General features: G+C 44.2%; 1 protein-coding gene across 1 annotated transcript in view; it reads left to right on the top strand.

The window, feature by feature from the left end:
* The first annotated feature begins 1052 nt into the window (after positions 1-1052).
* Positions 1053-10434, top strand: part of LOC113954684 (calpain-13-like) — a 52466-nt gene continuing 43084 nt past the window's right edge. Inside the window, exons 1-2 of the mRNA XM_027659348.1 lie at positions 1053-1224; positions 8037-8285. Coding sequence (XP_027515149.1) covers positions 1141-1224; positions 8037-8285 — 333 coding nt within the window. The 5' untranslated portion in view covers positions 1053-1140. The remainder of the gene's footprint in view (positions 1225-8036; positions 8286-10434) is intronic.

The following is a 10434-nucleotide window of genomic DNA, read 5'->3' as shown; positions in this document are numbered from 1 at the left end:
CACAGAGTCAAGGCCTTTTCTGCTCCTCACCCCACCCCACCAGAGAGTGGGCTGGAGGTGCACAAGGAGCTGGGAGGGGACACAGCCAGGCCTGCTGGCCCCCAGTGACCAAAGGGACATTCCATACCGCATCATGCTCAACATGGAAGAAGGAGGAAGGAAAGGACGTTTGGAGTTACTGTTTTTCCCAGTAATTGTGTTGTGTGATAGAGCCCTGCTTCCCTGAAAATGGTGGAACGCCTGCCTGCCCATGGGAAACAGAGGATTAATTCCTTGTTTTGCCTGGCTTGTGCACACAGCTTTTACTTTACCTATTAAAGTGTCTTTATCTCAACCTAGGAGTTTTCTCACTTTTACTCTTCCTGATCCCAGTGGTGGGGGAGGGAGTGAGTGGCTATGTGCTGCCAGTTGGGGTTAAACCATGACAGTTATGCAAACATAGAGTCTACCCTCAAGAAAGCTGGGAAAAGAGAAGATATATGTGTTTATCTTAAAATCTCTTTTAAAAGAACTCCCATGTTGTGCATTTTTTGGTGTATTTTTATTCCAGGGCAGAGAGGAATAAAGGTTCTTTACATTCCAAAAATATGTGATGCCAAAAATCTGTGGTACCAGCTGAGACCCCACAAGCCATTCTAACTTCACAGAAAACCTGGAATTAACAGCACTTCATGATATTTGCCCTTTGGTGCCAGTACTCTCTGGACCAGAGGAAGGAACACATTGCAGCTGTTGGTCCTAAGCATAGGGGCCCTCCTTTATTTGTGCTTTTAACAGCCCTGAGGTGGTAACTTACAGTGTAGAAGTAGTTTTGAGTTTCCAGTGATCCCTCAGCATCTTTTGCCCATGAGTGGATCAAACTGCACAGCTGCTCTAAGGTGGATTAATATCCCTGCTCTGCAGAAGCAAACCTCAAGCCAGGGCAATGTTGCACCTGCCAAAATGTCACAGGGTACCACTGGCAGAAAACACCCCTGCTCTCCCCATGCACAGCCCTGTGCTTTTTACTGAAATGACTTTTTTTTTTTTTTTTTCTGGCAGGATTCCACAGATACTTAGGATAGCAAATAATCCAAAGGCTCATTACTGCACATAAATCCCTCAGCCTTCTGGGTTTCCTTCTCTGGAGCCACTGTGAAAATGGACACATCAATACAGCCTTCTGCAGAAAAGCTGACAATCTCAAAATGGGTTCATGCTGCAATAACTGAAATCTCCTGCCAGGTTGGTGATGGTGCTTTCTAATCAACTTTGCAATGAATATTTCTTAAATCATGTTAATCCCCCATTTAAGCAGAGATATCAGTTCCAGACAATGAATCACCATACCTGGAGGGGAATATACCTGCCGTTTCCCCAGAGAGGAGGCGATTATCAGCACGCGTGCTGTCAGATGAGCCAGCAGCACTGGCATTTATTACCTCAGAGCTCCTTTCCTGCAATGAAGGAAATCTTTGCTCCCTGCTTCTGGTGCAATCAGCTTTTATTTATGTAGTGGTTATGGAAAACAGTTCTTAAAGAAAAACTGCACCTGTTTTGCTCTCTGGGGCAGGTTTTGCTCTAATTTACATGGTTGTATTTCCTATTAGAGTTTGCTAAATGTTGGGATCTCATGAGGAAATGAAAACCCTAAAATGTGAGCAGGCAGGGTGCAGTACACTGCTTTTAGACCCACAGAGCTATACTAAACATTGATGAAGAAGCTGAACTGTCTTTTTCATGAGCTCTTTTATGTTCTCATCTCCCATAGCTCCTAGGGAGCAGCTGCTATGAGAGGTGCTAGCATCCCAACTCAAAGAGACTGCAGCCCGAATAGAAAGTCTTGTTCTGAGGAAATTCCTGAGCCCAGGTGATTGTATGTGATTGATTTTAGTTACTTTGGGTAACTAAAGAACTATACGTTGGTTTTTTTGTTAATCCCCAAGATAAACTTCACAAACCTTCCCTGCAGAGTAACTTTTCTTTTGATGAACAAGCTGTGATAGCTTGAAAAAGAGAGGGTAATTTCCTGGGTCTTTGAGTCCCACTCTAGCTCAAAGCAGATTGACTTCTGAGTTAGGTGATGTTGCTTATATCCTTGTCCAAGTGAGTGTCTCCAAGGGTGGAGGTGATCCAGGTTCTCTGGACATTTATGCCTGGGCTGAACCACTCTAAAGAATTTTTTTCTCTCCAACCCCATGTAATTTTCATTGCTGCTCCTCATGCCTGTTGCCTCTGCCCATCTTGCTGTGCACCTTCAAGAAGAGTCTGGCTTCACCCTCTCTGTAACTGCCTTTTGGATAGTGGGAGACTGCAATTAGGTCTCCCTCCTGAATGAGTGGACAAACTCTCTTAGTCTCCTCTCTCACACCATGTCCTCCAGCCCCCGACCATTCTGGTGGGTTTCTGCTGGACTTTCAGTGCCCTTCTTACACTGGGCAGCCCAAAACTGGATACAGGACTGCAGATACCATCTCAGAAGTACTGTGCAAAGAAGATGGATTCCCTGCCTTGACCTGCTGCCTGTGCTGCAGCTTGTGCAGCCCAGGATGCTGTTGATTTGCTTTATTGCAAGGCTGCACGGTTGTCTCTTGTTCAGGTTGCTGCCCACCAGAACACTAAGGGTCTTTTCTTCAAACACACGTTTACAGGCTATAGGAATACACTTAGGATTGCTGCCAGGGAATGTGTCCCAGAGAACTTGCTGCACACATTCCCTTGAATTTTGGCCTCTTTAGGCTATCTCAGTTCAGTTTCCCGAAAATGAATATTCCCGTATTTTTGCTAGATACTTTTTTTTATTCTTTGTCTTTGGGCTTTAGAACAATGGAGGCCAGTCCCCTTCTAAATATGTGGATAACCCCTGCTTCCACAGGCAATCCTGGAGGAAATGAACTGCCCAAGTAAGTGAACTGATGTGGAATTTAAGTAAGAGCCCAGTGTAAATGCTAACAGGCATTGGCCTTAAAGTACCTGCTGCTTTTACTACTGCAGAAAGAATGACACGCACCACTGATAACTTACGTAGCGAGTCCTGCCATGCTGTGCCTGGATCCAGCATGATTGCTGTGTTTCCTGGTGATAGGGGGAGGAAAAGATTATATGAAAGGGTGGGAGGTACAAAGAAACCTATTTATTTTGTAAGAATTACTGCAACTGAAGCCTCACTTAGCCACAGAAAACTGTCAACAAACATAGGTCGGCAAACAATTCATTGTGCATGGCTAATAGAAGTCTGTGTGTGTATATATCTATCTATATATATCTACTATGTAATATCTGTATGAAACTATTACGCCCAAGCCAGAGTGGTTGCTTTTGGCCTTGAACTTGACTTCAACTTGGCTATGTTTACTTAAGGTGTGGCAAAAGTTGCCCTATAAAGGAGAACAGGGATAGTACCAGCCTGCCTGTTTCTCTGTTGGTGTTGGCTGGAGAGTTACACCGGAGGCACTGCAGGTAAAACATCCCTTTGCTGTTTTATTTAGTACAAAATGAAGCAGGTGAAATATAAGTAATATAAGTTATAGGGCTGGAAAAGCACCACAGAGACATTGAGAGGGATTTGCCTTGGAGAGACAGAATAATTGAGAGTCCCGGTCCTTAATGTTACCTGGAGGGAAAGAAAAGACAAATTTGCCATCCTAGAAAGAGCCTCATAGTAAAATGGTAAGTTGTCAAAAGTAATTGGATCAAGTGGGAGTAGAGATTCTAAGATGAGGAGGACTCTATAGTTACTGTAGGCTGCTGTTAAATGAGGTATAAAAAAGGTATCTGGAACTGTCCAATGCTATGTATGCAAAACGAGGAGAAAATTGACTTAATAAATAGCCAGAAGGGAGTACTTCACAGATTGTTTGGAGCAGAAGGTTGTGCAAGATGCCACTGGGAAAGTGATCTCCTGGAGGGTTGCCAGAGTGCCTGGCTTTGGTTTTGATTTTCTGTGGTACTCAAGGCTTTCACACATTGTATGTACAAGGAGCTGTTGTCCATCTGGAATTTGGGATGCCCATGTTCTGCTCCCTGCTCTGCCTCTTGTGCTTGCTGTCACTGCAGGAAGCTACTGAAAAGCAGCACTCTTGTTTGTTTTTAATTTGAATTCAAGGAGAGCTAATAAACTCACACTTTCCTTCATTATAAAATAATTCTGGAACTGAGTTTCTGAAGTTTTTACAATACTTCAAATACATGAATGAGGGGATCTTAGAGGAAAGAATACTTGTGTAACTGTAGCATATATTAAGTATTATAGGGAGATGAAACATAGCTTAGGAGTTTAGAGCATTTGAGAGGAAGCAGGGGTAGAAGGGCTGCTGGCTTATTGACTTTTTTGGTATTCTTTGTAGGGTTTGAGAAAATTCAGTTGCTCTTTCTGAAGTACAGAAACTCAGCTAAGCCAACATATAATGGAAATGTTTTGATAAAATCAGTAGAGAGAAGGTTTGGCTATGAAGTAGACACATTTTCTAATTGCCTATTTCTACTTTCTCCATGGTGAAAAATATCAGAAGCTATTGAAGGAAATTATGTCTGTACCCTGACATAAATCTTTATGCAAAGTGTAATTAGCTGTCAGTAGCATTTGCCACCATTGAATACCTGATTATAGTAGTGGCTTGACATCTTTTGTGAATGAGTGCTGGAGGGAGACACAACCCTTCACTGCTGCCTTTTAAGCTGTTAAACGCAGAAAATGGTCTGTTTGGTGTTCCCCCAATAATTGCTGCAGGAGTCACCAATCTTTTTTGCTCTGCTATCCTCAGAGACTCCTCTTTCCTTCTCATCCTTTCCAGCTGTCACACCTGATCTCTTTTGATCCTTCTCTCTGTAGCTTTTCCACTGCTTACCTTCCCTTCCTCCTTCTTTGTCCCTTTCTCTGGGAAAGAATTTCTCCCTCTGCCCAGAAGGAAGAGGAACCAAAAAAGAGCAGCAGATACAAAGTTGGGCGTGATTCCCTTCTCTATTTCAGATAAGTAAATATGTTGAAGGAGATTCCAGGACTAAGTAAATGTTTGTTTAGCCCCTTCTGAATAATACTTTCCTTGCTTAGTTGAGAGGCAGACTCTTTTTTTTTCTTTAGAGTTTGACAGTATGTGTGAACGAACTTTTGTGAGTGTTTGAAATCCCTCCCTCTCTCCTCGCATCTTGTGGCAGGGAACAGTCCAAGGGCAATGCCTCCAATACCCATTCCATTACAACTCTGTCCCTTGAAAGTCTTTCTGACATGTGGGTTCAGCAACAGGTTAAGAAGCTCCCCAACCAAGCAGGCAATATTCTGCTTTAACAGCTGTTGTGATCTTTTCTGTTGCTGAGGGACCCATGACAGCTGAGCAGCAGAGCTGGGGCCAGCTTTCAGGATGCTGCTCCAAAAGAAGTGGTCCTCAGAGTTTGTTGGTGCTGGCAGAACAATGCTAGCCAGGTATGCCTGACCCCATGACCTACCTGCACAGGGGCATGGATGGTTATAATACCTGTGTGCCCCCAGACACAATGCTGATGAAGTTATTCCTGCAAGGGAAGAGTAGTTAAGTGTATTATTTTCTTCAGTCTGGTTGCTAATTTAATCCTGATATGTTAAACAACGTAATTAAACACATGCACACACATGCTAAAAACTCTTGTTCTCTGTCAGAAGAGAGGGAATGCGTGTCAGACCCAGCCTTCAAGCTCTGTTAATTTTAATTTGAGTTTTGGAATTAGTAATCAGTTTTGCTGGAACACCATTGCAAGAAATAGATCTTAGCATGCATGGGGCCTGGGCACAGTTTCAAATGAGTATTTGTTAAGAAGAAGCCATTCCCTTGTCGTGTTATGGTACATTACATGAGATTTATTTCCATTGTATCAAAAACTGCAAGCCCAAGGGGAGTGTTCTCTCTTCTTGTTGGCCGAGAGTGGTTTGTGAATTCCACCCGATGTTTTTGTAGGGCTTTTAATTAAAACAATGAGATGCAAAACTACTTATTTGTTTAGGCTGTTGTTACAATGCCAGGAGGTTAAGTGACTTGAAGCAGCAAGAAAGGTGATGAGACTAAGTAAAAAGGTGTAGGGTTGAGAGTGGGGGGCTGTATCACACCTTCACTGTGGCTGAGCTGTGTTTTTCACATGCGTGAAGAATTAACAATACAAATCTGAGGCTCTGCTCTTACTGGAGCAGTCTGCTGTCTTTGTGCCGCAGCAGGAACATCTCAGATCTACAGGTAAGTTTGTTTGATAGAAAAGAGCCCTTTCATCTACTGAAAATTTGGAGGAGAAAAAAATAAAAAAAGAGTTGTGGCATCCGGTGTTTGAAAATGAAACTAAAAGTGACTTCAAGCTACAAGTTAGCACAGTGAAGTTAATTACCTGTGGGAGTGGCTTGCCCAGGGCTGTGGTGGATTTTCCGATGCTAATTTGTGAGAAGGTACATCCTATGCGGATGCCAGGAGCTAGGGGCAGGAATCACTGGATTAAGTGCAGTGGCATCCATCATGTGAGATGCCAGAGGAAGTGATCACGGTGATCCTTCTTGCCTTTGAAAGTCTATTAATAAAGGGCTTCACCAGAGCCCTCTCTTTTCATAAAGAAAGAGGCAAAAGGGAAATTATAGCTCAGGCTAGTTAATATTTTGGTTTTGTGGGGGCAAGTGTGAATGAAGGGTGAAAACTGGTGTGTATCCTAAGTCATATTTTGATCCAGCAACAGGTAATTTTGTGTGACAAAAGGAGCTGAAGGAACCAGGAAGCAAGGCAGGCTGCACAACCTTTTTGCTACTTCTCTGTACCCCGAAACCCACAACAGAACTTTTCAGCTGAAGAAAGATCCCCAGGAAGTGGTGCACATGTGTACATCCCTCTCTACATCCACGTTGCTCTGGGGAGCACACCTGAAAGCTTGTACTCTGCTTGGACAGAACAAATTGCTCTTTTTAAGCTCCGGTATCACTGGCCCCTACAAATGTGCAAGTTTTCTGCTTTCTTGAGCCCTTCTTCTTCCCCTGTCCTAAAAGCCCTCCCATTCTGCAGTCCAGTGTCCCCATGGAAGATGCACTACCTCCCTTTGGAACAAAAGCAGATTTTTGATGACAGTTGTCCTCCTTTTTGATGACTGTAAAGGGGACAAAGTCCTCAACAGAAGATTTTGGCTCCCACATCCATATGTAGCCAGGAGGTGTATTAGCAGCTCTGTTCAGCCTAGGGTTTCACTACATGTGTGAAATGTTCATTTTTCCTAAGTGAAGTGCCCCTTTTCTTTAGACACATTAACAAAGAGGGGTTCTACCATGCTCCAGACTGGAATTCCTGTAGATACCATGCAATGACTGCCCAGTTTAAATACAAATTTGAAATTCAGGACTGTTTCAACACTGGCTTGTGAATGAACTACTGAGTCCAAAAACCTCGGACCCTGGTGCACACTCACATGAATGTGTAGTGTAGGTGGGATCCGGGTCTGGATCTCAGCACTGTAGTTGTAGGGAATCTGATAGAATGCCTGTGTAGGCTGGTAGGAAGCCACCCCCTAATATGCCCAAACTTCTTTGGAGCAGATCCAGGTAAGGAAAGTCTCTGTCATGTTTACGTCTCACAGAGAGTGACCATCAAATGCTCACATGTGGAAATGAAAAAAAATAAATAACTGGAAAATTCCCTGGGCACAGGCATGATACATGATACATGACCAGAAGGTCCTGGGTACCTTTAAGCAGTCTCTCTGCTCGCACTCACTCTCCCCTGCATCTGCAGCAACTGTTCCATCCCCTGTGCTGCAGATGTACCTCAATGCTCACACAGCGGCTCACTAACAGCTTTGCTCTCTGTCCTCAGGGAAGACTCAAAATTGAATTTGTAGCAGTGACAGCACTGGTTTAAGATAAACCAGTTGGGATTTGATGACTACTCTTTTCCCATGCATTTCCAGCTAATAAGGATTTTTTTACTGCGGCTGCCCTCAGCTTTGAAAGCTGCTGCTCCACAATCCTCTTGGCAGGAGGAGGGGGGCTGTTTGATTTCCCACACACTTCCAATACACTGCTTTGGATCAGGAAACTAATGGCACCCCATGTCTCTCCTTCACAGGAAAGGGGCACAATGCTCGCCCCCAGCTCCACTCTGATGTCGGAGCAGGGCCGGCAAACCACAGGAACAACCAGAAGCCTCCAGAACCTGAAGAGGTTTAATAGCCAGGACTTCAAAAACCTACGAGCCTTGTGTCTGAGCCAAGGGCTGCTCTTTGAGGATGACACCTTCCCTGCTCACGTCAGCTCCATTGGTCCCAACCTGCTCCCAGAGGATGAGCTGCGACGAGTACAATGGAAGAGGCCAACTGTGAGTTCCACCAGCTGGGGTGTTTCATAACCCTGCTGCTGAATGGGAGCACTGATGGCCAGTGGTTAAAGGCCTTCATCTTGGGGAAGGAAATCTGTGTTAGCAGGAAAGTAGACTTTAAGGGGAACACTGGAAGCAAAACACTGCAAGGAGGGATCCTTGCTGTGGGATGTTTGGAGGGAAGATAACCTCTGTAACGTTAACGATTTCACCAGGTACATTTTTGTAGGAAGTTTGTTTCCGCCTGTGAACCTGACTAAAACTAGTGTTCCCACTTTGATGCGCTTCTAGAGAACTTTGTGCAAACCTGAAAAGCTGTCAAATTCTATTAAAGATCTCTGATTTCTGTAATCCAAGCAACTGACTCAGCAATACCTATTTTAAAGTAACTGGGACAAGACGTGAGATGAAGCACATTTGTGTGCTGATTCCCAGTTGCAATTTAATAGGCAGTTATCATCTGGTATATGGATGTTTAAAATAGGAGGTGGAATCACATGCTCAGCTCTTTTATCCTAGGACCTAATTTAGGAAATCTTTCCGTGGTCAGACTGCTCAGTATAGCACTGCTCTGTACCATTTGCTACTGGCACAGCTACTGGATTAGCCATGTGCTGCCCTTTTTCTGGGTTTTGCTGAGCACACCACCAGTGCCTGGAAACTTTGACTTCCCTGGACTGGGAAAAACCAGCTCATCTCCCTGAAGGCAATGCCTCAGGGTGTAGAGACAGTAACTGTGAGATTGTAAAGATGGGACAAGACAACTGGAAAAGATTTTTTTGGATGGCAGATGCATTAGGGCAGTGAGGGTATGCTGGAGCTTGGCAGTGTGGTGGCCTTGGCACTGCAGCAGCAGAGGCTGTAGCCAGCATGTTGAAACCCATGGGTCCCAGAAGGGAAGCAGTCTAGCCAAGAGAGCCTGCAGAGCTGCTAAATGTGGATGCCCGAATGGAAAGGTGGGAAGCGCCAGCCCTGATGTCAAAGGAGTGTGATGTGGTGAAGTATCAGATGGAGTAGAAGCTGCAGCCTGGACACCAGCAGGAGGCTGTGGCTGCAGTGTTGTGGTAATAGGGATGGGGCCTGAGGCTTGGACATCTCCCTACCTGCTGCTGCAGCAGGATCTGGAAGTGTCAGAGAAATTGTGTGTGCAGAGATACAGGCACTTCCAGTCTGGATGGATGCTTTATGGTGTGGTAGTTGTGGAGGTGCTGGGTGCAGATGTTTAGGTGTCCTCTGTGGAGGTGCTATGAAGGGATCATTCTCTTCTGCAGAAGCAGCTCCTACCACAGGCTGAATGTCTGGGCTTCTCCTTTGGCAGCCTTCCTTCAAATTTGGGTCCAGTGAGAGTGCAGCTGGTGCTGTGTTCTTTACACCAGCAGTCTGCTTACAGGTTCATAGTAGGTGGGGATAAGCTCTCTTGAAACAGGGGTTGTAGTAGGAAAGTGACTAAAAAATGCAAAGGAGAGGAGTTAGTTGCCACTATTTCCAGTCTGAGAAAGACAAAGATATGATAACTAAGCCTTAGACTCACAAAAGACAAACATGGATACTAGAAAGGACTCTCAGGGACATTTTAAAGATGAATAAACTGGAATAAGATGTTATGATACAGTTCTGTTAAGTACTAATACCCTGATGCTTTTGCCTTTTGAGAGCAGTAGAGAAGCGTAGAATTTCAAAAGCATACAAAGTGACTTAGAAACCCAAATACCATTGATTCTGAGGCTCCGCACCATGGGATAAACATGTATCCTATTCTAATATCCTGATAGTTATTTCGTGTGCAAAGGGACTGATGTACGTTGTCAAAAACAGAATCTGCTGCTGGTAGTGCTTGAAGTTTGTCAGGGGAGGCAGGTATTGGAGAATTCCCTCCTATTTTGCAGAATCCATGAATACTAAGCTTATGAATAAAAACTTTTGTGGAATTGGTTTAAAAATTTTGCATATGTCTTCTCCATCCCAGCACTTCCATTTTGAAGATTTTTTTTTTCAGCAATCACTATGCACTTTCCAGCATCATCACACCAAACTGTCTGAGACCAATTGCTTCCATCAATTTTCCAGAGGTTTGTGGGTTTTTTTTTAAAAAAGAGTCAGGATCAGAAGTCATTGGCTTTGCCAGAGCTCTCCTTCAGAAAATTAAACC

The sequence above is a fragment of the Corapipo altera genome, unplaced genomic scaffold, assembly GCF_003945725.1.
Source record: "Corapipo altera isolate COAL_440 unplaced genomic scaffold, ASM394572v1 48, whole genome shotgun sequence".
Classification (NCBI taxonomy): domain Eukaryota; kingdom Metazoa; phylum Chordata; class Aves; order Passeriformes; family Pipridae; genus Corapipo; species Corapipo altera.
This window is presented reverse-complemented; position numbering and strand designations above follow the sequence as displayed.